This window comes from Octopus bimaculoides, chromosome 4, assembly GCF_046866305.1.
Source record: "Octopus bimaculoides isolate indiv1 chromosome 4, ASM4686630v1, whole genome shotgun sequence".
NCBI classification, from domain to species: domain Eukaryota; kingdom Metazoa; phylum Mollusca; class Cephalopoda; order Octopoda; family Octopodidae; genus Octopus; species Octopus bimaculoides.
The window spans coordinates 127563509-127591185 of NC_142931.1; the positions used below are offsets into that span (position 1 = coordinate 127563509).

Here is a 27677-nt window from a genome sequence, read left to right on the forward strand (position 1 = left end):
TCCTGAAAAGGGCCGTGAGCACTGTTTTCCTTCCTAATTGATAAAAAAACAGTCCACTTGGGCATGGCTGTGCGATTAAGAAGCTCGCTTTGCAACTCTGTGGTTTCAGGTTCAGTCCCACTGCACAGCACCTTGGGCAAGTGTCTTCTACTATAGCTCTAACCAATGTTTGTGAGTGAATTTGGTGGATGGAAACTGTGTGAAACCCTGCCTTATATACATATTTGTGTGTATATGTCTTTGTATTAATGTTTGTCTCCCCACCACTTGACAATCAATGTTGGTTTGTTTACATCCCTGTAACTTAACAGTTTGGCACAAGAGACCAACAAAGTAAGTACCAGACTTAAAAATAAAAATAAATTTTGGGGTTGATTAGTTCAACTAAATCCTTCAAGTTGGTGCCCCAGCATAGCTACAATCTTGTGACTGAAACAAGTGAAAGATAACAGTTAGAGATATTGTTTAAGATATTGTTTAAGATGCCAGCTGACTAGTATTCAAATATTAACACTGGCATTTAAGATAAAAAGCTTACCAATGTTTTGGTGACCATCATATTTGTTAAGTTGTTAGCACATTTATGTTTAGGTGAAGGTGTGTGGCTAAGTGGTTAGGGTATGCGGCTCACAATCATAAGGTCATGAGTTCGAAAACCAGTGGGGCATTGTGTCCTTGAACAAAATGCTTTATTTCACATTGCTGCAGTCCACTCAGCTGGTAAGAATGAGTAGTACCTGTAATTCAAGGGGCCAGCCTTGTCACATTCTTTGTCACACTGAATTTCCCTGAGGACCATGTTAAGGGTACACGTGTCTGTGGAGTGCTCAGCCACTTGCACATTAATTTCATGAGCAGGCTGTTCTGTTGATTGGATCAACTGGAACCCTTGTCATCATAACTGATGCAGTGCTAGTTTCGGTTGTCAGCATTGCAGTGTTTGGCCCTTTAATATTCAAACTGGCCATATCAGGCCCAAATATTCTACCTATTTTATGTTCAAATTGACCAGATCATGGCCTCTCACACCTACCCTACAATGTGATTCTAAAAATATACAATTACATCATCAAAATCTCAAAGCTACAAGATAATGCATGATTAACTCAAAACAATATGAATAACGAAGCATTACATTTGACAGAGTAATATGAATACTAAAGGGTTAAGTTTCCAGTACACTGATGTTTAATTTGTCAATACATTCGTGTTTAAACATAAACATATATCACAGCACTGATAACATAATGTTTAGGTAGATTGTCAGTACACTTCTCGTGGATGTTGACTCCAAATCGAGAACAAATTTCCCTCTAGGCTGTACGAGATAACATTGCACATGTCAGCTCTGAGACAGCGCACAGTCCTGTGTCCCACATAAATTCACAAACATATGTCACGTGGGCCTGACCACTAGGCTTGAACCTCCCCAATGGGTTACAGAAAAAAGTGCAGTGACAGTACACTAGTATCTAAATTGTTAGCACACTGGTGGTTACATTGTAAGCACTTTGTTGTCACAGTTATTAGTTCACTAGTGTTTAGGTTATCAACATATTGTGTTTAGATTCTCAATTGACCAGTGTTTAAGTAGGCATAACTTTAAGTGTTTAAGAAGCCAGTACACTTGTGTTTAGGTCATCAGGACTGGTCTCTAGTTTATTGGCATGCTAATGTTTAGGTTGTCGAGACACAATATTTAGGTTATCAATTGACCAGTATTTAAGTAGTTATAATATTAGCATTCAACTTGTCAGCATGCTAACATTTAGGCTATCATCTAACATCTCAGATGCTAACTTGAGATAAAAAAAAAAGGAATGTACAACTGCTAGAAAAAAGATCCAAGAAGATTTAGAAGAAAATCTTTATTCATATATATATATTTTTTTATCAGATGAAGAAATAGTTTGGTACATGTATTTAGTTACATAGATTGCTTTTTATGGGACATTACAAACAAAACACATTTTATTATTGCCTTGATTTATAGCTTTGCATTGAAGGTTTTGGAAAATTTGGTGCGTTCTTTAGAAAATTTCACATGGAGTTTTATGAACTTTGGGAAATTTTGAAATGGTCAAGCTTGAGAATGTGAGATGAGAGATGTCCTTGATGAACAGATTGGTGTGCTGGGAGGATGGTAAAGATTTTCCAGAGGAATATGGGACAGAGGCTCCATTCTGTCATGACCGAATGGTTCTTCATATTCTTTTCTTTTCCGGAAGCGCTTGGCAACTGCAATGAAGCAGATGACTGTAAGTGTGACACTAATTGCCACAATAATTCCCATCACCACCTTGACATCTACAATTTTGGTAATACCAGATTTATCTCCTTCAAGTTTTGTCGTTACATTTATACAATGAAGTTTTAACAGTTCTGAGTTGATTTGGTATAAAATACACAACTCATACATGGTATGTGGCTTCAGTCCTGTTATTGTGCAACGATGCATGCGTGATTTCAGGTAAATAACATTGTACTCACTGTCTTTGACACTTTCCTTGTAGTGGATTTGATATTTGTCCAGTAGCATGAGTGACTCACTTCCATTGAGAATGATTGTGATGTACGTATTGGAAGTCTTGCCAGTTATAATGTTTAGCCGACCTGACAGGACTTCAACTGACGCAGATCTTGTGTCATTACCCTTGATATTTTCCGCAACACATTTGTAACTCCCTGAATTGTTGAGACGTGCAAATCGGACGTAGTATAGACCATTATTGATTTCAGCTTGTTTTTCCGGATTAGTTTGGTTCTTTTTGGCTCCTTTGCCCACTAACCAATGGATTTGCGGCAGGGGTACACCGATGGCTAAACATTCTAGTGAAATCGGTTCCCCTATAGAAGTTTCAAAGTGTTTTGGAAATGAAGGAAGTGTTGTCGGAGGACAGGATTCTGGGATTTCATTCATACGGATCTCACTCAGCAGTGTTTTGTTGTTTGAGAAATCACAGATGATTTTGTTAGCATCGTGGAACTGTATTCTGCTTTTGTTACCAGTGCTAGCTAGTTCCTTTATGATCCAGTGGATATTACAGTCACACCTCAGTGGGTTGTGATACAAGTGAATGTTAGTGCAATTTGGAAGGCTTGCTTTTAGCGTGTAAGGTAGTGCCCACAACTTGTTATTGTGCAGATAGAGTTTCTGGAGATTCGGCACCTGGCTGAAGGCATTTGGATGGATGAAGAGCAAATTTTTATTATCATGCATTTGCAGGATAGTCAGTTTTGGCAGGTGGTGGAATGAATTGTTTTGAATACTTTTCAGAAGGGGTAAAAAACTTAGTGATAGCTCACTTATGTTGAGATGGTGAAATTCCTCTGACTTTACCGTTTCAAAAGAGTTTGCATCTAATATCAAAATATCCAGGCTGGGCAAAAATCTTATCTCCTGTGAAGGGATATTAGTAAGTCGGTTATTGGACAGATTTAACACACACAGTTTACTCAACCCTCGGAAAGCATTTACTTCTATCACTCTGATTTGGTTGCCAGTTAAATTAAGGGTTGAAAGAAGTGGCAACTCTCTGAATAGATCATCGGTCAGCTTTCTCAGATCATTCTTTGATAAAAGGAGCTCACTAACAGATTTGATTCTCTGAAACCAGTCAGGGTTCACTGATGTTAATCCGTTACCATCTAAATTTAAGACTTGAAGATTGTTCAGTCCTCCAAATGCATCTTTTTCAATTAAATGCAGCCGGTTATAAGACAAGTCTAATACCCTCAGGTTTTTCAGTCCTGTGAAAGCACCATCCTGCAAAGTTTTTAATAAATTATTATGTAAATTTAATTCTTCAAGTAATCCATAAAGGAAGAACTGCCAGTGACTGTTAAATTTACTAATCTGGCTGGAGGAGAGATCAAGAATTTTCAGATTTTTCAGGTGAGGTAATTCTTGGACAATTTTAAATTTGTTTTTGGACAATAGAAAAGCTTGTGCTAAGTTATTGGAGATATTTGGCATTGAAACCAAATTGATGTTACTGCAGTTAATTGTTTTTAGATTCTTATAGTTGGCATAAGAAACCACATCACATGTGCAGTTTATTGCACAATGTGTTGTCCATGGACTTCTTAGTGGATTATCTCGGATTGGCTGCGGATTGGGTGCCAGCACTTGGTTGCTGGTAATGTTGTCTCTATTGCTCGTAATTCCATGGACAGAATTGATAATGGTAATGAGTGAAAGCACACCTAACAGACTGTATACAGGTGACCTCATTCTTCATTCTATGCTGACTTGAATTGAATGATAAAACCATAAATCGGACAGTGTTGCATGCTGCTACTCTTTGGATTACTGCTTCACACCAGGCGAGAGATTTTCTCTTGTGCAGCCATCATCTCTTGTAACCATAGAATATCTGTAATAAACACAAATAACAGAAATCAGTAAAGAAATATAGATTTACACTGATATAAATATTTAATACCTTGTACACTATATACCCCATATACAACATACACTCAACTGAATCTTTCAAACAACATTCACATAATCCAATACTCTTTTCTAGTAACTGTATCCAAGACTTGAGTTATCCAATATATTGAATATATATTTTTCAGTGTAGAGAGATTTGGCTGTTATATTTAGCAAGTTGAGCAATGCATTTGCAAAAAACATATCCCATAAGGCAACATAAAACACAAACCCAATAACACACAGTAAAAGCCAACCTGAGAGAAACCAGAGATAACTTCAAACACTACACCAATACCACATAACCGAATGAAACACACATGTACACACATGGAAAAAATAAAATAATAATAATAAAACAAACCCCGGTTCCGGGTTCAGTCCCACTGCGTGGCACCTTTGGCAAGTGCTTTCTACTATAGCCTTGGGCCAACCAAAGCCTTGTGAGTGGATTTGGTAGATGGAAACTGAAAGAACCGTTGTATGTATGTATATATATATATATATGTATGTGTTTGTGTGTCTGTGTTTGTCACCCCACCATCACTTGACAACTGATGTTGGTGTGTTTACGTCCCCGTAACTTAGTGGTTCGGCAAAAGAGACCAATAGCATAAGTACTAGGCTTACAAAGAATAAGTCCTGGGGTCAATTTGTTTGACTGGTACAGTCATGGGCAAACTGTGGCCTATGGGACTTTCTGAATGACTTGCCTAATGAAGAATTACTTTGAAATTTTTTAGTAGTGAGGGTTGCCTGATAGTGAGCTATGTCTCTTGCAGCCACCTTTTCGAAAAAGGTTGCCTATGTTGGCACTAGTACATACTGTGTGACACAGTTTCATACTGACATGACCTAGTGCTCTGACATTGGTACATGACCTAATGCTGTGACACTGGTATGTTCTAACAACATGATCTAACATCATGATGCAGGTATATTCTGACAACATGATGTAACAGAGACAATGATACGTACAACATAGCCTAACTAGCTCTGTAACACTGTACATACTAACAGCATGATCTAATTTTGTCTGCGACATGGGTACATACTGACAACGTGACCTAACATTGTGACACAATTACATTCTCACATGATGTAACACGGGGACAATGGTACATATTGACAACATAATGTAACACAGAGATAATAGTATATACTTGCAACACAGCCTAACTGATACAGAAAGGCTGTGCATATGACAATATGACCTAACATTGTGACATGGGTACATCTTGACATTGTCTAACATGGTGACACAGATACATACTAACATAAGACTAATATTGATACATACTAGCAACATTACCTTAGTGACACTGGTACATATGAACATATGACTGTTGGATATCTAACACAATATAGATAGCATATGGCTCACACTGTTAATGAGATTATTCACACTATAAATATGATTCTCAACACATTGAAAATAGAACATCCAACATACTGAAAGTAAGACTACCAACATGTAAATAGTACATTCAGTAGATAACCAGTGAAAGAATGGTACATACTAGAAAGTCATGCTTCATTATGTGTGATGGTCATAGTTTAATTTCTACAGTACTTCGTTTTTAATGTCTTTTTCAGATCTTATATAGATTTAAAGGAAGGCTCCTTGAAGATGAATTAATACATGTTATTGCCAGAAATGTGATATTGATAATTAAATAAAAGACAAAAACACTCAGATTTCAACAATAATTTATTACTATATATATCTACACTCTCTGAGTGGTTGGCGTTAGGAAGGGCATCCAGCTGTAGAAACTCTGCCAAATTAGATTGGAGCCTGGTGTTGCCATCCGGAACCCATGCTAGCATGGAAAGCGGACGTTAAACGATGATGATGATATATATATATGTATATTATATCAGAGAAAAAAATCAAAACCAAGGCAGAACGAGTATCTCAAGTCATTTAGAATAATTTAATTAGGGTAAGGTGAATTTGAAGTCTTACAACTATTTCTGGGATAACCTAAGTCGCTGGTTAGCATATCTATGAACTGGGTATTCTGTCATCAGGGACAAGGTATGAATATTTTAGACAGGGAAAATTTGCAGTTTACAAGGAATGAAATTCATAGTTTATAAGAAATAAAATAGAAGAATAAAGAGTAAAAGTAGTTAGAAGAATATAAGCAGGAGAATAATGTTCACAACTCATCTTTTTCCAGAGGATATGGATGTTGGCCAGTACTTCCATGAAGGTACTGGTTTTTAGTTAAAATCCCAGGTAAATCCAGGCAGTATTTTGGCGGTGTTCTGAATAATGTATTTATATTGTAAATGTGTATATAGAGCAAGACAGTATGATGGACATAGATGGGTTTCATGAGAGAGGGGGGGGGGAGAGAAAGAGAGATAGGAGAAAATATTACCCCCCAAAGCACAAGTCTGGGGAAGGTTGTTTATAGGGCTTTCCTATAAGGTGTTATCCACCCCTGATTGGAACTCTCCCGTATGACATGTACGCATGCTCAGTGACTTGCTTTAACAGTTGCAATCAGCTGAATGCACATTGCCAGTGACATTTGACATAATTACCCACACTCTGTGGTCAGGATTCTTTTTTTGGTTTGATGTCGGTATCGAAGGGATTACCAGACACCGGACAATACAGTGAGAGCAGCTTTCACTCACATCGTGGTATTCGATGCTGTGTATGTGTCTGTCGTGGTAAAATATGCCACTCCTTAACTGTTGCTTTGCTTTCATCCGTAGCACGAGGTAATTATGTCATTATCTGTGAAATTCGGCAACTTACAAAGATCTTTAGATCAGGCAATACTTCACCGAGAGGAGATATAAGCTTCTGCTTATTCCTGTCTGAAGTATCTTCCGATACTTCAGACTTATTATCCGATGAATTTACTTTGTTGACATTCTTCATCGACAGAATTTTTATTCCTTTCAACCTTTCAGTCAAGTCCGCCTTTCTTCCAGTAACATACTGTCCATATAATCTTAAATATTTCTTTAACTCAGGCACAGTAAGTACTTCGATAGCTGAATCATCAAGCTGCTTTATATCCATGATAAGACGTAAAACAATAACAATGGCGTGGGTAGCCTCCGGAAGTTTAATTATCTACATGGAGCGCCGCCTAGCCAAGGGAGATAACCTACTTATAGGAAAGCCCTATAGAAGACCAGTAGTTGACCATGCATACCAACCTCCCCTCTCCACATCACTGGTGTTAGGCCTAGATGGGTTGTACTTGTCTGTTATATCTACTTATATTTTGATGTGCTACCCTATGGTACCTTTACAAAGAGATGAACTGGACCACACACATGTGCACACATGCATAAATACACAGTTATGCACCCTAACATATACACATATACATTTACTCATATGCATTCATGCAATTACATATACATTTATGCATGTGTATAACATATGCAATCATATATATGTGTATGTATGTGCATATGTATATATGTATGCGTACACACACACACATATATATACACACACACATACATACATGCACAAATGCTTTATCCACATTCATTCACAACCTAATGATTATATAGTCATGTACTCCATGTGTTACATATTATATGTGTGTTTTTTATTATCATTACAAATCTTTACACACATACGAATACACACACACACACACAGAGTCAGATATGATTTTTTCCCACATGTGTGTGTATGTATGATTCTATATATTATATGCATGTATAAATGTATGTATAATTCTAGGAGTATATACAAGTAAATTATATGTGAGTGTTCAGAACTGTGTATTTGTGTGTGTGCACATGTGCCTTGATATATATATATATATATATATATATATATATATATATATATATATATGAATATGCATACACTCGCATATACACTTGCACACAAATAAAATATTTACATGCATGTCTTCATGCATGTTCAGACCCACAAATATGCATTGATACACCTCACACAAGACTATACACACAACTACCGTGGTATATATAATTATAGCTGTCTTATTTCAATTATGTGCTCGAATGTGCATACACATGCTCACAAAACCTGGTATAATTACAACTCAGGTTCAATTCTCAACCATCACAGTGCTACACATCCTACACTCTATTGAACCATTTCCAATATTATGTATAGCAACCAGCAATTTAATATCATCACCATCATCATTATAATCAATTCCACAACGATCATCATCAACATCTCAGGTCAGCCTCCTATCTTAATTACTGCTCAGATCAATATAGTGCAGCTTTGATGTGCAACGTTGCACAATAATGATCAATAGATGTGCATCTTGGTGGTTGCATATTGTAGCAAACTTGCATCTGGCTATTGTTCCATTGTGCACTGATGTGGTTTACATAGTGTTTGAACAGTAATGTGATGGTCTAGTGATTTGGTCTCAAGGCAGTTTCACAACAAAGTTTGGTAATGGTCTAGTCATAATTTAAATGATGGTTTTATAATGGTTTTATGATAGCATCGTTATCGTCAGGCAACAGTCCGGTAACGTTCTTAAAATAGTGTGGTCTTGGTCATATAATGATCTGCTGATGGTTTGTTAACAGTTGTTTGAAAGTCTGGCCATAGTCTTGTTGCATTATGACATTATAATGGCTTGAAAACAGCCTTGAATGAATATTTCCACCCACATCACTGAAGGGAAACGGCCTTAGACACAGCCACTACTCTTATCCATTCATTTGGTGTGAATACAGTTAGTAGGTCTTGAGTTCTCTTCTGACCTACTTTACTGTCAGAGTTGAATTCCTTCACCTTTAGCTCTTCACAAGTTATTGGACTGTGGCCATGCTGGAGTACCACCTTCGAAAGGTTTTTAGTCAAATAGATTGAGCCCAGTACTTATTCTTTAATTTTGGAACTTATTCTACCACTCTCTTTTGCCAAACTGGTAATATACAGGGGCATAAACAAACCAACACCAGTTATCAAGTGGTATGGGGTGCAAAGACACACACATACACACACACATGTATGTGTATGTACATGATGGACCTCCACACACTTTCAGTCAACCAAATTCACTCATATGGTATTGGTTGACTTGAGGCTATAGTAAAAGACAGAATTGCCTGAGATGTTGCATTGAGAAACCTAGACCCAAAACCATGTGTTTGCAAATCTAGCTTCTTAACTATAGTCAATAAGTTAGGCATTAGTGATGGGTATCTTCTGCTCTTTTATTTTGCTGATCCAGAAGAAGAAAATTATTAAGAAGAACTTTCTTTTCCTTTTTTTCCGTTTTGGCAAGATTTAAATTCAGAAATGGAAGTGAATTTAAATAGCAAACCCCTAGACAATTTATACTTCTTAACTGATCTGTTCCAATGTAGTTCATCACACAAGCTACTAATTGATGTGACTAATCTTTATAAAAACAGGTTAGTCATCTGCATCATCTCTTGCCCCCACCCTCTTTTCTATCTCAGACTTGGATATTTGGAATTTTGCCAAAAAAGTATATCGGAAATTTATGCCTTGCTATTTTACACATTTGGTCTTAATATACAGACAGGAACAGCTATTTACCTTCCATATCTCTGATCAAAGTTTTAAAACATATGGAAATGGTTTGCTCTGAATTTTTGTCTGATACATTTTTTTTTTTTTTTTGGCTAAAATCCTTTTTTTTTTTGGTCAGCTGTACTCTTAACATTTGAAATACAAATTTTGCCTATCCTCCCTATCACCCATCATCATCATCATTTTCATGTCCACTTTTCCATGCTTGCATGGGTCAGCTGGAATTTATTGAGGCAGGTTTTATAGGCCCAGATGCCCTTCCTGTCACCACTCCTCACCTGTTTTCAAGCAAGGTAATATATAAAGCTACAAATTTTTTATGAGGAGGTTTAGTTGATTAACTGCTACTTTTAGAAGGTTGAATGATCATAAAGAGAGTCCCTTGTTAGCTTGTAATATATGCAGAAACACATGTGGTGTTATACATAATTTAGTGTGGTAAGTTATATATAGTGTGTTGTATATATACAGAGTGGTTCATGTGGTGTATTCTTTATTCTTTAGTTACATGCAGTTTAGTGTGATGTGTGTATAGTAATGGGTGATAAGTGAAAATTTTGTAAATAGGCTTTTAAGTTTTCACTGCATATTGACTATGGAAAATAGTCTAATATTTGGGCATATAAACCCCTGATGGAAAACAATGGGCATTAGTATGTGTGGGAAATGTCTGGGTTTTTTTTCAGTGATATATATATATACAAATGCATGAAACTCTCAAACCCTGAGTCACTCTGTTACTTCTGCTAAATATTAATAATAATAATGATATATATATATATATATATCTATACACATACACACATATACATATAATATATATATATATATATGTCTCCATGCATGTGTGCATCATATACAGTTGTTTTTATAGTTGTGAATGTAATATAGAATGTATAAAGATATGGTTTGTATATGATTATAGTGTGTACCTTTGTGTGTGTATCCTATGCATCATGCCTTTATATGTTAGAGTGGTACATACACATGGCTATATATATATTATCTTTATCTTATGATATTTACTTTGTTTTATATTATCCTCATTTATTGTGCTTTTAATTGTTAATTTTTCTATATGTGATAGTGGATTTTCATCGATGAGTTCTTGAAACTTGGTTATTTTCCCTAAAACTATATAAATTATCTACATACACATATATATATATATATACACACACATAATACATACACACACACACACACAAGGTATATGTTATGTACAGTAGCTCTTAGTTATACATGTGTGTGTGCAATATCTATTTTTCTATCCACACACTAGTGTAACTAGATAATCAGTCATGTGACCTTTTAATGATTACAAGTATCCACCAATGGGGGATCAGCCTTATTGATTTCTTTTGTGTGAGAGATATAACTGGCAACTTTGTGAGGATGAAATGCAGAACATACCTTAGTGAGATTTGAACTCAGAATGTTAAAGTTCCACTACTAAACACTGCCAGATACTTTGCCCCAAACCCCAATAATTTTGCCAATTCACTGCTCTGCATGCATGCATGTGTGTGTGTGAGTGTGTGTGTGCGCACATACATATATTAACACACAACACACACACAACAACACACACACACACACACATTTCATGATTGTGTTCAGTGAAGTGAAAAAAGGGAGTAGAATTTCAAATGAGTTCACCCAGAAGTATTGTTGCTTATTTATTGTTGTATCAGATGACTGTAGCCTTTAGTGGGTAGCCGTTTCACATGTCCCCTGTGACACTTTACTACTAAATTAACCTTTGACACCTGAAGAAAAGCTGAACTTGGCTGATATGCCAGTTGTTAGCTCAACCTTTAATTCTCCATACAACCATTTAATACACACACACACACACACACACACACACACACACACACACACACACACACACACTGTATATTGCTATATGTTTGTCACCGAAATCTATTACCATACAGACACCAACTTTGATACATAATCCCTGTTATGAAATCCTTTCCTGACTTGACCTTCCTTCCCAAAATGTTACCTGACACACAAGCCAGTTGAATCAGGTTTCAATGTTTAGACTTTATTACTTCCATGTTTTCGAAGTAATTCTTTATTTTTTTAATTTTTTTATTTTAATCATTGTACTCTAACTTTACTGAGACACCACCTTCATAGGTTTTAGCCAATTATCCCGACACCATATATATATATATTACACCATATATATATATATATATATATATATATATATATATATATATATATATATTTGTGTATGTCTGTGTGTGTGTTTATGTATATTTGCATATATGTAATTTTATATTTGAGTGTACATTTTGCAGAATGGCATATAAAGCCTGTTTACAGTATTTGGCTTCCTGATGTCATCAACAGGTACCTTTTGGCAAGTCACCTGATGAGACACATCTTTTCCATTGATGCACCACAGCTGTTTGTATAGCATCTCACTCATGAGGTACCAGTGCTCAATGGGTCGAAACAACCATAGTGAATAAATGAGAATCTCATCAATTCCATTTTCTTTCTCGCTCTCTCTCTCTCATATATATATATATATATATATATATATATATATATATATATATATATATCAGAAGAACAAAAAGGGATTAAAAAATCCAGGCAGATATCAAATCTCATCTCCATAGTTGAATGAGATGAGATTTTAAATCAGAATGTAAAAGGACTTAACGAAATACCACCAGATATTTTATTCAATGGTTTACCTTCTCATTCTTGACTAATGGTTTATCGTCAGGCAGGTATACCGACTCTCAAAACTCTCAGGACTTGAACTGAAGAGCTTATTCCGGACCAGTGATTTTCAACTGAAGTCCATATGACACTTGGGGGTCTGTATGATCCTTGTGGTGGGGTTCATGTAAGATTTTGTTGATAAAATTCATGTACAACAAATTGGTTTTATTTCTACAGTACACAAAATATTTTAGCAATTTTTTAAACAATTTTTTTTATACAATTCCTAATAATATTTACTCTTTTACTCTTTTACTTGTTTCAGTCATTTGACTGTGGCCATGCTGGAGCACCGCCTTTAGTCGAGGAAATGGACCCCAGGACTTATTCTTTGGAAGCCTAGTACTTATTCTATCGGTCTCTTTTGCCGAACCACTAAGTTACGGGGACGTAAACACACCAGCATCGGTTGTCAAGCGATGTTGGGGGACAAACACAGACACACAAACACATACACACACATACATATATATATATACATATATACGACGGGCTTCTTTCAGTTTCCGTCTACCAAATCCACTCACAAGGCTTTGGTCGGCCTGAGGCTATAGTAGAAGACACTTGCCCAAGGTGCCATGCAGTGGGAATGAACCCTGAACCATGTGGTTGGTAAGCAAGCTACTTACCACACAGCTGCTCCTGTACCTTAATTATAAAATTACAATAGGATCTGTTTAATTATTTTATAAATATAATAGGATTTTTTAAACATTGAATGGCTATTAGGGTCCATCTGAGTAAAATAGGGCGCAGGGGTAAAAAATGGTTGAGAAACATTGTTCTAGTCTAATGGCAACCAAAGCAGCTTATTGTCCCAGTGGGGCTAGGTATACCACCTGCCAGGCTCTTTGGATTAAGATTATACATTGTTCTTGTTCAAGGGTTCAGTAAAAGAAATGGATGGCTATGGAGGCCATCAGGTGCAAGTGAATGATATGGATCAGTAGTGTTGTTGTGCATGAATGAAATAGTACAAATCTAAGGAATCAGATGTGTGCAAGGAAAAAAAACTTGAGTTGGTACAACTTAGTCTTTTTTTTTTGTATGTATGGAGGGTGACAGTTGGGTAAAGAGGTACTGGATGATCAAGAGGATGGAAACCGTAAGGGTGGAAGACTGTGAAAGGCATGGAAAGAAATAACACAAGTTGATTTTTAGGAGGCTGAATCACACATAAGAAATGACAAAAGATCGCTCTGAATTATGTGATGCTGTTCTAGAGAAGGCCTGTCTAGTCATGTGAGCATGGAAAAGCAGATGTTAAATTTATTCTTTTATTCTTTGAGATGTTTCAGTTACTTGACCACGGCCTTTCTGGAGCACTGCCTTAAAGGGTTTTAGCTGAAGAAATCAACCCCAGGACTTAGTCTTTGTGAGCCTAATACTTATTCTATCAGTCTCGTTTGGTGAATTGCTAAGTTATGGGAACATAGACACACCAACATTGGTTGTCAAGCAATGGTAGGGGACAAACACACAGACGCACAAACATAAATACACACACACACACACGAACTTCTTTCACTTTCCATCTACCAAATTCACTCATAAATCTTTGGTCTTCCTGAGGCTATAGTAGAAGACACTTGCCCAGTGGGACTGAACCCGAAACCATGTGATTGGGAAGCAAGTTTCTTACTACAAAGCCACGCTTGCGCCTGAATAAAATAACAATGAATAAAATTAATATATCAATGTTAATGTGTTTTTAATGGTTACAATGACTCTACCATAATGCAATTGTTTTAGTGCTAACGTACAATCTCAGATTAGATCATTTAAATAAGTGTATCTCATAAAGTTTATGAAAGTAGCTGTTGGTTGGTGATATGAAACACATCTAGTTGGAGAATTCTTGTTGATTAACCATGCGGTACGATACATTGGTTTTTAGAACCAACTGCATTAACAAGACTGATGCCTATCTTATTAGTACTGTATACAACAGGGTAAGAAATATATTTAACTCTTCCACTCATATTTTCTATCTCTCCTTTTTATGCCATCCACTTCCTTGTCTCAGTTTGTTCCATTAGATCTTACACTTCTGCAACCTTGTCTCCTAAGATATGCACCTTTCTAAGATATCTTCTTGAATATTCAAAAGTTTGACCTGAGCATTAACTGCATCTGACTGTCCTTACTGTATAAGCCCACTTTGTATTTAGAAAAGCCAGGGAAAGCCTGTAGGCACAGTTCCTTCTCTTTAAATTCATTAAAAAGAAATGTCCTCAGAATGAAAGACTAAATGTGATGGTTGGAGTGGTATTTAACCCTTTAGCATTCAAACTGGCCATATCCAGCCCAAATATTTTACCTGTTTTATGTTCAAACCAGCCAGATCTGGCCTCTCACACCTATTCTACAATGTCATTCAAAAAATAAAACAATCACGTCATTGAAATCTCAAAGCTATGAGATAATGCATGATTAATTTAAAACAATGTCTATAAATAAGCATCATATTTGACAGAGTAATTTGAATGCTAATGAGTTAGAAAAATGCCATCATGAAAAAGAGAAAGATGATATACTGTTGCTGTTTAGCTGCGGTTCAGCTTTAATTCAGGAAACCTATGATGAAATGTGTTCCAACCATGACCATTGTGTCTTTTTTGTATATAGTGTGTCTAGGGTCACATTATATGTCATGTTGTTCCTTTCTTAAGAGGTTAGGGTGTAATTTAAGAAATAATTTACCTTCTATTTCTAGCAGATCAGGCAGCCATATAATGTTCCTTTGAAACAAAGTACTGAATGCCGGATTTGGTGCATCATTTAACAAAAGATGTGAAGCTGACTGTAGTGAAGAGCAGAAAGATATCTATAAGGGGCTGATACAAAATGGGGGTAGGAGACAGGCTGGTTTAAGTTGTTAACTGAAATTGTGAGCTTCAATATTGACATTCAGCCTATATACTGATTAGTAACCTGTTGGTGATGGCAGCCAAATCACTGAAAATTGCAAACTAGCATCTTAAAATAAAGAAACTTGGATATGTTAGACTGAAAGAGTATAATTGCAGAAATAAGTGGCTGAAATGGGGTTTATCCAAAGGGTCCCTGGAGTAGTGTTACTCAACATGGTGCTTGACTTGGAAATCAGGGAGTCTCTCAATGTTGAACTGCTACTTTTCTGCATCGAGAGTTCATAACTCTGGTATTACAGACATGTGATTAGAATGTCACAGGAAAGAACTGCAAGTCAACTGGCAAGAGACCTTGGGGTAGACCAAGAGTGAGACAGATAATATTCATAGTCTCAGTTCGTCACGTTTGGGAATCCAACCAGAAACTGTAATAATGGTTGCTTCTTATGGAGGAGGTGCCTGAGGATTCTACCCACTCTCAGAAATACTGGTTAGAGAGGATGGATGGATGGATAGATGGATGGTAGAGAGGATGGATGGATGTTGTTCCTGATACATATACCTCAATACAAGACAATGGTTGGCTCATTATTCCTGGTATTTTTGATTTGGAGAAGGTGTTTGACTGGGTACCACATTTAGTAATTTGGTGGTCACTAAGGAAACTAGGTGTACATGAAAGGATTGTGAGGGTTGTACAAGCCATGTACAAACATGTAGTAAGTAGAATGAGAGTCAACAACAATTTCAGTGAAGACTTAAGTGTGAAGGTAAGAGTTTATCAAGGCTCTGTCTTCAGCTTTCTTTTATTTATCAGAACTCTAGACAAAAACCTCATTGGTCCGAGAAGGTCTATATAGGCTATAGATAGTGTCCCTCTGCCTTGTATTATTAAATGAAATACTGGAAAACATGTCAACCCTATACATGTATACATCCATATATACATACCTACATGCAGCACACCTCATGTGCACAAATAAAAATTAGCTTCACTAATCTGGTATTCATCTTCCACCACTCTAATCTAAGAGCTATGGGCAGTATCCTTCCGACTTAAATGCAATGAATATGTCCTCACCTACCCTCCACCAAAAACAATCACAACGAAATAAAACAAGCAAAAAAAAAACCCCAGCTCTGAAGAAAGTAATATATACAAGGTTTCAGTTGAAGGAGGAGGAGAGCTAATAGTTGTTGATAAACCTCCAGCATAGATAGTCTGCTTTTAGAAATCTCTTGTATTTTACACATTGTACAGATTGCCAGTTGATGTATTTGAGCTTCTTACTGCAGATGGCATAGATATGAATCTATTTATTTGAATAATCTGAACTGACAAGTACAGTGAGGTGTGCATCTCTGCTACAACTGATGCTATTGGTGCACATCTAGAGACATATATATGAAGTATAATACACATCTTACGCCTCTTCATTGTGCTAAAGCAAGACACATGCATGTCGCCATGTGTGTGTTTGTATACATTTATATATGTGTATATTTACTTATCTATATATGTTTATAAATGCATATTCATGTATTATATATATATATATATATATATATATATATATATATATATATATATATATATATATATATATATATATATATATTTATATATAGGCGCAGGAGTTGCTGTGTGGTAAGAAGCTTGCTTCCAAACCACATGGTTCTGGGTTCAGTCCCACTGCATGGCACCTTGGGCAAGTGTCTTCTACTATAGCATTGGACCAACCAAAGCCTTGTGAGTGGATTTGGTAGACGGAAATTGAAAGAAGCCCGTTGTATATATATATATATATATATATATATATATATATATATATATGTATGTTTTTGTGTGTCTGTGTTTGTCCTCCCACCATTGCTTGATGACTGATGTGTTTATGACTGGTGTGTTTATGTCCCCGTAACTTAGCAGTTCAGCAAAATAGACTGATAAAATAAGTACTAGGCTTACAAAGAATAAGTCCCGGAGTTGATTTTCTCGACTAAAAGGCGGTGCTCCAGCAAATAACTGAAACAAATAAAAGAATACATACATACATACATACATACATACATACATACATACATATATATGTATGTTTATGTATATCCATATACATGTGTGCATGACTGTGTATATGTATGCATGTATGTATATATGTGTGTATGCATCTATGTATATGTCAGTCCAAACAAAAAACCTCTTTGGTGCAGAACCTCTTTGGTGTTGATGGTATGATAAATTATACCTCATACAAACTATTAAGACATTCACAACAAAGTTAACTGATTTTCTGTGTTAGCGTATGTGCTAAATGCTGAGGATTATTATTTATGGCAAGATACAATGAAATCCAACCAGGTGATACTAGCTTGGAAAAATGGACACAAACTGACAATGATGATGTCCATATGTATAAAGGTCTTGTTTATCATGATTTCAGTTAATTTGGAATTTAAATTTACAGGGCTTATGTTTTGTGACCATTTTCCAAATATGTGGAATATAATTTTGGTTATCACTGATTATCATTAATGGCATGGTATGAAGAGATCTGAGTTGTCACTTCTTACACAGTCAATAGAGCTAGGTGCTAGATGCATGAATACTCTGACTACTGCTGAATCTATCCTCTCTTTTCCCTCTGTATTCTTCCAGCTTCATTCAGTTGTCCTTAGCTCTATTCTAGTACAGGTTTCTACAGGTATGCAATCTCTGTTCATAACCTTGTCCTTACAGTTAATTTTCTTGTGCAATTTCTCATTTCCTTCTGCTACCCTAACTACTACACTGCTTTATCATCCCTGACCCAGTGGTCAACCCTTTGTTTATACATTCATTGTCCCCTGTTGTTATCCCTCCTAAATTGCTTTCCTGCCTGCTTGTTCAGTTCATGCTTCTACAGCCTTTGACTTCATTGCCACCTTCTATTACAGCCTCTACTTTTATAACACTCTGACCAACTTCACTTGTCTATTCCATTGCCTGTTGTTCTTGACTCCCCTACTTTCTCTCACTACCTCTCTCTGACCCTCCTTCTTCACTCTTCAAGGCCAATCCTCACAACTCTTCTTTACATTGTTTCATTGACAGTTTTATTTTAACTAGTGATGCTGCTTTCCATCAAAGAATTCTTCAGTTCTCACAATCAGCGAATTTATTGATCTTCTAGAAATTACCTGTTGCTGATACAGACTCTCGTCAGTTTTCTGAGATTCTGGAATTTTCCAGGGACATGAGCAGTACTGCTCTGGCCATTTTATGAAGCACAGCATTTGTCCTTTTCCCTTACACAATGCTCAAATCATATCCAAACTTCTAACAAATGAATGATAAAAGAAATTCTAAATCTACTTGTTTGAAACAATAGAAAGGTTTATTTTGTTGGAATAAAAACTGAAGAAAATGAATAAATCTGAAGCCGAAATCCTGGATGCTAAATCACTGGCTGTGATTCAAATCTACAAGATAGAATATTTTGAAGAAAATTAATGCTTACAGGATGCTATGCGAAAGTGATTTATCATCTTTTAGTGTAAAAACAGGAGTTACAAGAAATAAAATGCAATCTACATTGGAAAAAGGTTTTTCCACATTGTGTTCATGATTTTTAAAGCTTTGATATCTCTCATATTCTACCTGTGGCCATGCTGGGGCACTGCTTTGAACTTTTAGTCAAATGAATTGACCCCACTACTTATACTGTTGGTCTCTTTTGCCAAACTGTTAAGTTATGGGGATGTAAACACACCAACACTAGTTGTCAAGCAGTGGTGGAGGACAAACACAAACAATAAAGATGCATACATATAGATATACATGTGTACACCAAGCTTCTTTCATTTTCCATCTAACAAATCCACTCACAAGATTTGGTCTGCCTGAGACTATAGTAGAAGACACTTGCCAAAGGTACCATGCAGTGGGACTGAACCCAAAATCATGTGGTTGGGAAGCAAGCTTCTTACCACACAGCCATGCTTGTGCCTATAAAATTATTCCACATATTACATAATTCATATCATGGTTTGAATTTGAAGAGATTAAAAATGAGTCTGTTAGTAAGAATTGAAGCAATCTCTTGGAAAAAATTTGCAAATGAAGATCTGGTTGAGATGGAGTTACAGTTTGTATTTCAAGAGCTTGATGCCAAAGAGGAAGCTGCACCAATAAAGAAGTTCAAAATAAATGAGATTGATGCATTGTTTTTGCTCTTTATTTTGTTTGTGAAAATACAAAACGGAAATTAATGGATGAAGGTGCTGTTATCCATCATGCAGTGAAAGTTTGTTGAAATATGGGCTATGTAATTAGATGCTATAAACAAATATAGGAAGAAAAGAAACTTCAAAACAAGTCTCTCTTTAAAAATTATTTTACACACAATTTAAACCTTCCATTAATTTATGCACAAGCTTGTGGATTTGAATAAACTTTACAAACTAAAAACTGAATTTACTTCCTTTACATTGGCAAGATTATCCAATTTTACATGTTAAATAGTTGCTGCTTAATTTAATGCAGCTCTGCATTTCATATCCTGCTTACATTGGCAACATTGACCAATTTTACATATTTTATAGTTCTTATTTAATAGGTCAGTGAATTGGCAGAATTGTAAGAGTTTTGGACAAAAATGCCTTGCAATATTTGTTCCTTCTAAGGCAGCAAGCTGGCAGAAATGTTAGCATGCTGGGCGAAATGCTTAGCAGTATTTCGTCTGTCTTTATGTTCTGAGTTCAAATTCCGCCAAAGGGTTGACTTTACCTTTCATCCTTTTGGGGTTGATAAATTAGGTACCAGTTGTGTACTGGGATCAATCTAATCAACTGGCTCCCTCCCCCAACATTTCAAGCCTTGTGCTTAGAGTAGAAAAAAAAAAATGTTCCTTCTCTTCGCACTCTGGATTCGATCCCAGTAAATTTAACTTTGGTCTTAATCCTTCAAGAGTTGATAACATAAAGCACCAATCTATGTCAACATGCAATAGGCTACCATGGTACTGAAGAGTCCAAATTTTTATCTGACCATAGAGCCTTGACAATAGGTAAAGTGATCCATCGGTTAGAATAGTAGAATCATTATCACATCGAGCAAAATGGTTAGCGATATTTTGCACATCTTTACATTCTGAGTTCAAATTCCACCGAGGTTTATTTTCAGGGTCAATAAAATAAGTACCAGTTGAATACTGGGGTTGATGTAATCAACCAGCCTCCTCCTGCAAAATTTCAGGCTTTGTGCTTATAATAGAAAGGGTTATTATTATCTGTCTGTAACACTTAGTATTATTGCCACAACACTCACACATGCATACATCTCATCATTTACTTATACATGCATGTACACAAGCACACACATACAGACTCTCTCTCTCTCTCTCTCCCCCCTCCCCCCCTCTCTCTCTCTCAACGCCATATTTGATAGCAAAAGTGACAAATGGGTGATATTAGCCAGCACCCTTCATTAAAGCATATAATATAGGACCAACTTTGCATAAAGGACATGGGGTGATTTTTTGGGGGGCATTTTGTTGGAAAGTTTTATATCCCAGAAAATACTGTTGGCACTTTTAAATGAGTTCTTTTATATATTTTTGTACCACTTAACTGTCATGAATGAACCTCCCTGTATGTGTGTACAAATTTACAGCTATTATCTCAAATTGTAGGGGGAAGATATGGAAGGGGTAGACCCAGGAAGATGTAGGACGAAGTGGTGAGAAAGGATCTACAGATATTGGGACTCAAAGGTGGGATGATAGGGGACCAAGACTCCTGGCAGTTTGTTATGCTTGAAAAGACCTGTCAAGCTAAGTAAAAGCATGGTTGCCCTTGCAAATAGGCTCATCCCCTGCAATCCTCTCCAGCTGAGCATCCCTAATCTTACAGGCTTGTAGGTGTTGGTACCATGTAAAAAGTACCTGTGCTGGTGCTGCATAAAAGCACCCAGTACACTCTGTAAAGTGGTTGGTGTTAGAAAGGGTATCCAGCTTTAGAAACCATGCCAAAATAGACATAGAACCTGAACATCCCTTCAGCTGGTCAGCTCCTGTCAAACCACCCAACCTATACCAGCATGGAAAACAGACATTAAATGATGATGATGTTTATAAAATAAGTATATTTTTTGGAAATTGCTCAAATGCATCTGTAATAACATATAATAGCTATATTTACATTCAAGCAACTTCATTAAAGAAGCTTATTTATATATTTCTTGGTGCTTTCAAATTACAATTTAATATGATCTAAATGTAAACAAACTTGCTTTTTCACTTGTAAGACCAAGGCTTCTAATTTGGGTGGTTGGATATCAGAGATACTTTGGTGTAAAGGTAGATGCATGGTTCTAGTCTTGTTGGGGTATGTCTGCCCCTTTCTTGGTCAAGGCTTTTTTTTTAAACCCAATATATTTTGAGCTCTTATTTATAGTTGAGTTGAGCAACTTTATAAAAGAGATGTATTTTCGTAATCCTCAATATTTCTAAACAATGAACTATATATATATATATATATATATATATATATATATATATATATATAAATTTAGTAAATGGAGTAAAACGCATATGTTAAATGAATTCTTTTATTTCCAACATATATAATAATATATATATATAGTAGAATAAGGATTCAGATAGAATCAGATACTTGAAAAGATATACACCAGGTAGGGTTGCATAAACCTGTGGTTCTGGCCAGTTTTTATGAAATGTTTACGTTAACAGACTTGAGTTAACGGAAGCTAAATGTAACAGAAGTTAATTAGTCTGATTATAATTTTCAAAGTTAACTTAAAAGTTAAATTGTTAACAAAAATGTTAACTTCTTTAATCAATGGACTTATGCCCAGCTCTGTGTATATATATAAATAATAGGTATTTTATAAATATATATGTACAAATAATAGACATTTTATAAATATATATATTTATATAAATAATAGACATTTTATAAATATATATATTAGACATTATATATATATACATGTAATATACATTTTTTATACACACACATATATATAATGTCTATTTGTGAACAGTTGTGTTGGAACTTGAAACTCTGTTATCACTTCATTTTTTTTCTTCCTCTTTTTACCATTTGTTCTGTTACTATCACAAGTACCACTGTCTGCTGCCATGTTGACATTGTTGAAAGTATAATATTCAGTTAAGTTGTACTTTTAGCCAAATATACACCAATTAATTACACACTTTGTTTACGTGATAGTAGATAGAAGGTGAAGAATCTCTTCTCCCTCTCTTTCTCTCTCTCTCTCTCTCCCTCTCTCTCTCTCTCTCTCTCTCGCTCTCTCTCTCTCTATATATATATACACATGGTTATATATGTATATATGGTGATGTATATCATGCACACACGCAAGCACATACACACACGCACATACACACACATATATTGTCGATGTCATAAGAATTTATAAATTTCATGAGAACATGAAATATTTCATTTTTTTGGGGTGGGGGAAATCGTAAAAGTCGAAGAGGACAAAGCTATTAATAATAGTGGGTAAGTCAATGGCTGCTTTCTGATAAGGATAAAGTTCCTAAAATGCATAGAGAGATTTGAAAGACTGCTTTGGTCCAATGGGCAATCACCTTTCATGTTTACCGAAGATTTGGGTTCATGTCTCATAGGAAGCCTTCGACTGTTTCTATCCAAATAGGTATTTTAACCTAATATTTACAGGCCATTATTTAGAACTTTATCTGGTTCAGGTTTCATCATTTCAAAAGATAGAATATCTATATCTGTCTGTCTATTTACATATATAACCAGAAATGGTTCTGACGAAAGTAGCATTCATTTCTGAGGTCGTTCAGTTTTTCTCAACTGATTATTAAGCCAGTTGAGTAAACCTATTAGTAATGAACTTATAACGACTACTGAAAACTGCTGTAAGCCAAATTTCCTCCGATAAAGATAAAATATGTAAAAACTATTGTTTATTTACTCTTTTACTTGTTTCAGTCATTTTGACTGCGGCCATGCTGGAGCACTGCCTTTAGTCGAGCAAATCGACCCCAGGACTTATTCTTTGTAAGCCTAGTACTTATTCTATCAGTCTCTTTTGCCAAACCGCTAAGTTACAGGGACGTAAACACACCAACATCGGTTGTCAAGCGATGTTGGTGGGGACAAACACAGACACAAACACACATATATATATATATATATACATATACATATATACGACGGGCTTCTTTCAGTTTCCATCTACCAAATCCACTCACAAGACTTTGGTCAGCCCAAGGCTATAGTAGAAGACACTTGCCCAAGGTGCCACGCAGTGGGACTGAACCCGGAACCATGTGGTTGGTAAGCAAGCTACTTACCACACAGCTACTCCTGCACCTGTGTTTATAATTTGTCTATATATATATATATATATATATATATATATATATATATATATATATATATATATATATATATATATATATATATATATATGTTAATATTTGTTTTTATGTTTAGTTATAATAAAATTAATTTTACATTATTCTGAGGGGTTACTCTATGCTGTCATAGAGTACTGATTTATTATTCTTAAACAAGAATATTGTTGATAGTGTTTTTGAAGTTCAATGATAGCTTAATTGACCAAAACTTTGAAGTCTGTCAACAATATTCTTGTTTTTGCTAGTTCTGGTCAAACCGTCCAACTCATGCCAGCATGGACAACGGCTGTTAAATGATGGTGATGATGATGTATATGTGTGTGTGTGTGGCTGTGTAGTAAGTTTGTTTCCCAAGCACATGGTTCCAGCTTCACTTCCTCCATGTGTCACCTTGGGCAAGTGTCTTGTACTATAAGCCTTGGGGTGACCAAAACCTTGTAAGTGTAACTGGAAGATGGAAACTGAAAGGAGTCTGTTGTGTGTGTGTGTGTATATATATATATGTGTGTGTGTGTGTGTGTGTGTGTCTTTGTGTATGTATTTGTCCCACCTCACTACTTGGCAACCAGTGTTGGTGTGTTTACATCCCTGTAACCTGGCAGTTCAGCAAAAGGACTGATAGAACATGTACCAGCATGACCACAGTCTAATGACCGAAACAAGTAAAAGATAGAAATCAGAAGAACAATGTGGAATATACGTGTGGAAAAATGAAAGAAAATGTTTAGATAAGGAGGGTAACCAAAAGATACATAGAATTCTGACTGAATTAATTCAAGTTGTGAGGAAAACAGGAAAAACCCAAAATGATATGTATATGTATACTTGTATATAGTCGTTTGATATAAGTGTAGAATGAAGTATATAATTTAGATGGACCCTCATAACCATTCAATGTTTAAAGAAATTCTATTATATTTTTATAATTAGTTTTAGGGATTGCGTCCAACCCATGCTAGCATGGAAAGCAGATGATAAACGATGATGATGATGTAAAAATGTTGTTAAAAATATTTCGTGTGTTATAGAAGTATAAACAAGTTATTGCACGTAAATTTTAACAAAATCTTATGTTGGCCCTAAAGGGTCATATGGACCCCATTTGAGAACCACTGACTTAGAAGAGAAACTGAGTACTGAGTGCCTTTTGGTATTTTAGGACAAATTACTGTATTTGATGGCCTATGTGGAGGCGCAATGGTCCAGTGGTTAGGGCAGAGGACTCACGGTCATAGGACCGCGGTTTCGATTCCCAGACCGGGCATTGTGAGTGCTTATTGAGCGAAAACACCTAAAGGTCCACGAGGCTCCGGCAGAGGATGGTGGTGAACCCTGCTGTGCTCTTCCACCACAACTTTCTCCCACTCTTACTTCCTGTTTCTGTTGTGCCTCTAATTCAAAGGGTCAGCCTTGTCACACTGTGTCATGCTGAATATCCTCAAGAGGGTACACATGTCTGTGGAGTGCTCAGCCACTTGCACGTTAATCTCACGAGCAGGCTGTTCCGTTGATTGGATCAACTGGAACCTTCGACGTCGTAAGTGCCAATAGCCTATAAGGTATGTGGGTGCATAGGACACACCCTAGCCTAAGCTATACTTTTGTAAAATAAATTACCACTAAAATAATGTTTTAATTTCTCCACTTACCTGTATAACTTTGTTATTACCGTTAATTATAAGCAATTTATTGCATCCACATTTGATATAAACATACCATAGGTGATTGTTCACCAATAGATGGCAGCACATGTTTTGTAAACATACATACCGTTTCGAGCAAGTTTTGAGCCTACATTAAGTGCATTGGATGCAGGGGGATTTTTAAAGCCATTTTTGGATAAAAAAGGTGTGTCTTATAGGCCATCAAATATGGTAAATGAAAGAAAATTAAGAACTGAAAACAGATGACCAAGCAGTTCAGTGACCAGGATGAAGGGATTAGAAGCAGGGGAAATGGGATGTAGGAAGAAGGGCTGTGATGAATGGGAAGGGATAGAAAGAAAGAGTAACAGTAACAGACAAGTGGAGAGAAAGAGAAAGCGAAAGTGAAAGAAAGATTTGTTGCTGATGCAATTATAACAGGGAAGGAAAAAGAATAGATAGAAAGGTATAAAGCTAGAAAGTGGGATCACTGGATGGATGGATGGATAGATAGATAGATAGATAGATAGATAGACAGATAGATAGATAGACAGATAGATAGATAGATAGACAAGATACACTGATAGAAAGGAGAATGCAACAGAAAGTGGTAGAAATGTATAAAGATAGAAAGGGGAATAAATGGATAGATAAATAGTTACGAAGACAGAAAGACAGGTTGAAAAATAAAATGGTAGAAAGATAGTTAGAGAAAGTGATAGATCCATTCGCAAATATACATACATCTGTCTATCTTTCTACATTCATCCATCTGTGTTTTGTTGATCTGGTAAGTTCTGGGGATGTAAACAAACATTGGTTGTCAAGCAGTGGAGGGTGATGGATGGATGCATGCACACACACACATGTATATCCATATAGACAAATAAACAAACGTGTGTGTGTGTGTGTGTGTGTGTGAACAGATCAATGTAGATATCAATGATGATCATTCAGTTGGTTGATCAAGCGACTTATCAGTTCATTGAACTCGCTTAAATATGACAGAATATTCTACAGACATATGCACTATTAATGTAGCCCCTCAGGCAGGATTAGCATAACACAAAGTGTATTAATGATGTACCTTTGAAATTACAAATACTATCTAAAGGATTTCTGCATCATCATCATCATCATTTAACGTCTGCTTTTCATGGTAGCATGGGTTGGACTATTTGACCGAGGACTGGTGAACCAGATGGCTACACCAGGCTCCAATCTGATTTGGCATGGTTTTCTACAGCTGGATGCCCTTCCTAACGCCAACCACTCCGAGAGTGTAGTGGGTGCTTTTACGTGCATAGTTCCCTTTATTTGCAAACTTATGATAAAAACACTTGCCCAAGTTTCTACATAGTGACTTAGTAGTTTTGATCTCAGGCCCTTATGATTGTGAAGTGGACTTCTTAATTATTTGGGCTGGCTGCATATTTATATGGGTATGGTACACAGACACATATATGATGCATAGAAACCTGTATGTATGTATGTATGTATGGATGGATGGATGGATGGATGTAGGTGTGTTTGTATTGTTTAAGACGTTTGCTTCCCAGCCACATGGTTTTAGGTTCAATCCCACTGTATGACATCTATAGCCCCAGTCCAACCAAAGCCCTTATGAATGGATTTAGTAGACAAGAACTGTGAGGAAGTGAGGAAGACTATTGTGTGTGTGTGTGTGTGTATATTGTTTAAATCCCTGTAACTTAGTGGTTCAACAAAAGAGGATGATATATCAAGTACCAGACTTAAAAGTAAGTTTTGGGATCGATTTATTTAGGTGATGTCCTAGGATGTCCACAGTTTAGTAATAGGAACAAGTAAAAGATATCTGCTTGCCTGTCTGTCCGTCTACAAAATATATGTGTGTGTATCTTTTTATTCTTTTATTACCTTCTATTTTTTTAGTTCTTCATTATATAACAAGTACTTATTTCTGGTTTTATTTTGTCATTTTATACTCTGTTAGTTGGTTATGATACTAACTCATCAACTGCCTTGTTAAATAGTTGT

General features: G+C 36.0%; 2 protein-coding genes across 4 annotated transcripts in view; one reads left to right on the top strand and one right to left on the bottom strand.

Annotated features, from left to right (window-relative positions):
* Nucleotides 1–27677, top strand: part of LOC106874002 (mitochondrial inner membrane protease subunit 2) — a 421447-nt gene that overhangs the window by 30292 nt on the left and 363478 nt on the right. The window lies entirely within an intron of this gene.
* Nucleotides 1854–27677, bottom strand: part of LOC106879667 (uncharacterized) — a 66028-nt gene continuing 40204 nt past the window's right edge. For 2 of the 3 annotated variants that reach the window (XM_014929336.3, XM_014929337.3), the window contains exon 2: nt 1854–4376. In XM_014929336.3, coding sequence (XP_014784822.1) covers nt 2081–4234 — 2154 coding nt within the window. In that variant the 5' untranslated portion in view covers nt 4235–4376 and the 3' untranslated portion in view covers nt 1854–2080. Of the gene's footprint in view, nt 4377–26402; nt 26456–27677 lie in introns of all 3 variants that reach the window. The other variant, XM_089351429.1, reaches the window with a different exon arrangement.